Raw genomic sequence first — 2,636 nt, forward strand, 5'->3', positions numbered from 1 at the left:
GAGGGGCGCTGCACTTGTTCATGTACTGATGGGTACCGGAAAATTCTCAAAACCGCAGCGACGAATGCTGGTCCCACGTTCCGGTCGAGCAGCACGATCCTCCTCCATCGACTTGGTTTGGTGTATTGCGTCTCCGCATGTATCGCTCTGTATTGCTCCAAAATAATAAAGAAAGTTTCGAATATAACCACAATCTGCATATATAAGGTCAGCTGTAGCATCTGCCTGCTGAGGATCCATATTACGTTTCCTCTGCATACTGTGCCCTCGAGCCTCCGGCAGGGGGACACCGAATAGGTAGGTAACCGCTAAAACCGAATTGAGGTGTCTGTTTCGTGNCGAGCCTCCGGCAGGGGGACACCGAATAGGTAGGTAACCGCTAAAACCGAATTGAGGTGTCTGTTTCGTGGTTAAGTGCTTGCTATGTGCGTTATCTTTTGTCATGTGTATGCTAGTAGTGCCATAGAGGTTGTGAATATGCATATTGTGGTGTAGATCGGCCGGAGGGGTTGTCGGTCACCGCTTCGATAGTCCACTGGCACTCCCGAGACACGGTCCACCAGTCGCGCTGTTGTGAGGAATGCAATGTATTACAGTTAGGAGATGCTTTTTTAGTAGTTTACGCTTTTAATTGGTGTCGATGCAAATCACTGAAGACGGGTGTCTAGTGCTGTCAATTCCTTGACGGCAACGCCGATAACTGGGCCAAATAAACTTCAAGAGCGTCCGCAGGGCAGTGTGAACCATATTTTGCTTAGCTGCCGGTTATTATTATATTTCTGCATTTGAGGGGGGGCTAGGGACGAGTCATATGGGGAGGTAATCTATGGTCTTGAGGAGCGTGGCCATGGAGCCGTCCCTTACTTCCGCTACTCCGTCGACAGGGCGAGTGTTCCACACATACTTTGCCCCTCTTGGCAGCTCTGGAGGCGGAGAGGTGGTTCCGCAGGTGCTGCAGAGAGTCCAGCGGCCATGGAGCAAGCTCCAAATATGCGCTGGACTGTTGTCCGCACTGGCAGTTGTGGCCCTCACGCTAAACTGCTTCCGTATTTGTTCTGGCCTGAGAGCCCGTAACGATTTGTCACGACGGTTGGCCGGCGACGACTCTTCAGGGAATGATGGCTTAGGCATGTGGGATATNGTAACGATTTGTCACGACGGTTGGCCGGCGACGACTCTTCAGGGAATGATGGCTTAGGCATGTGGGATATTATCAGAACCTGTTTGGAAGCGGACGACGAAAATGATGCTGCATACCTGCCACCGATAGAGCCAACGCCACATCCGTCATGGCAGCCCGTTCCCCACGACTATCAGGAGTTGCAAACGACCACAACAAGTCATTTTCTCCCGCAATCGGAAGCCACACAAGCTGTCGTTCCACATGCCATTCATCTCTCTGGCGGCCCTCGTGTACAAAGAAGTGATGAATTGCTTGGCACTTCGACAGGCACTGCGGCCGCCGATTTGTCTTTCCAACGTTCTTATGCACTTTCGTCAGCATCTTTTACGCCGCCATCAGGTATATCATCTTCAAGCACTGTGTATCTTGGTGGCGGTGTTGGGCAAGCATCATCATCGGGAGATTCCTTTCTGTCACATGCTAACATTGCAGTGCCCTTGATCGCGCAGTCGCCGCAAGGAGTTTCGGGGTTGCAGATGGTTGCACCCACCACCTTTGGAAGCTTTCCGGGAGTTGGACCCATCCACCACTCAGGCGTCCTGCTGCCTGGAGCCCGTTCGACATATCAAGGGGCGCACTCCGCTCCACAGCAACAGGAGGAGCAGCATGCAAGCCGTATGACATTACCCGCGTCAGCAGAGCAACCGTTTAGTCAAGTTCCATCTGTGTACCTTTCAAATCCCCACCAGGAGCTTACTGCGCAGCTAGAGTATCCCCAAAATAGTGGGTCATTCGTCGTCGGCGAAGCATCTGGATTGCCTGTTCAAGGTCAGTTCACATCCTTGTTGGCCTCTTCGAGGCTACCACAGTTTGGTGAAGACCCGTATGGCAGAGCGGCTGGACGATATGTCTTATNTTGGCCTCTTCGAGGCTACCACAGTTTGGTGAAGACCCGTATGGCAGAGCGGCTGGACGATATGTCTTATCTGCTTCTAGAGGCGCTATCGACATGCATCCATCATTAAAGGGCGATAAGCATGAAGCAGGTCCTTTTGCACTACCTGATCCTTATGGAGTCTCGGGCCTAGTGCCTGCTGAGGGCAGCTTGGGCGTAATGATCTCTGGGGGGCCGCCAACAAATCTACAGCAGCAACCGCTACCCAGCGTTCAGCCTAGCACAGGCAGCGCACACTTACCTGCTCTTGAGGCCGCCTTGTATGGTTCAACTGGCACCGCATACATTACAGAGATGGCCCAGAAGTTGCAGGAGGCGCAAGTTGCATTTGGAAGGGAGTCACATTCGGGCAGTAGGGCTGATGCCGTTGCTAGTGGAAGCGGATACCCTTCCATCGCTCCACACAGCAGTTCTGCCCATGTTTATGCGCCCCATTCGGGAGGTTCCCGAGGTTTGCCACTGGAAGAATTCCATGCTGCACCATCTTTAAGCACTGCACCCCCGGGTGGCGCTTCCGGAGAAGCCTCATCGTCGGAAGAATCCTCTCGATCATCGCCG

General features: G+C 53.0%; 1 protein-coding gene across 1 annotated transcript; it reads right to left on the bottom strand.

The window, feature by feature from the left end:
- Positions 1-1,484: 1,484 nt before the first annotated feature.
- Positions 1,485-1,706, bottom strand: EMH_0071690 (uncharacterized protein; the record flags this gene model as incomplete). The annotated part of the gene is made up of 1 exon (XM_013499131.1): positions 1,485-1,706. One exon carries the CDS (start codon positions 1,704-1,706, stop codon positions 1,485-1,487), a length of 222 nt encoding a protein of 73 aa, XP_013354585.1.
- Positions 1,707-2,636: the final 930 nt, after the last annotated feature.

Source organism: Eimeria mitis, genomic scaffold (assembly GCF_000499745.2).
Source record: "Eimeria mitis Houghton genomic scaffold, Emh_scaff4025, whole genome shotgun sequence".
NCBI classification, from domain to species: Eukaryota; Apicomplexa; class Conoidasida; order Eucoccidiorida; family Eimeriidae; genus Eimeria; species Eimeria mitis.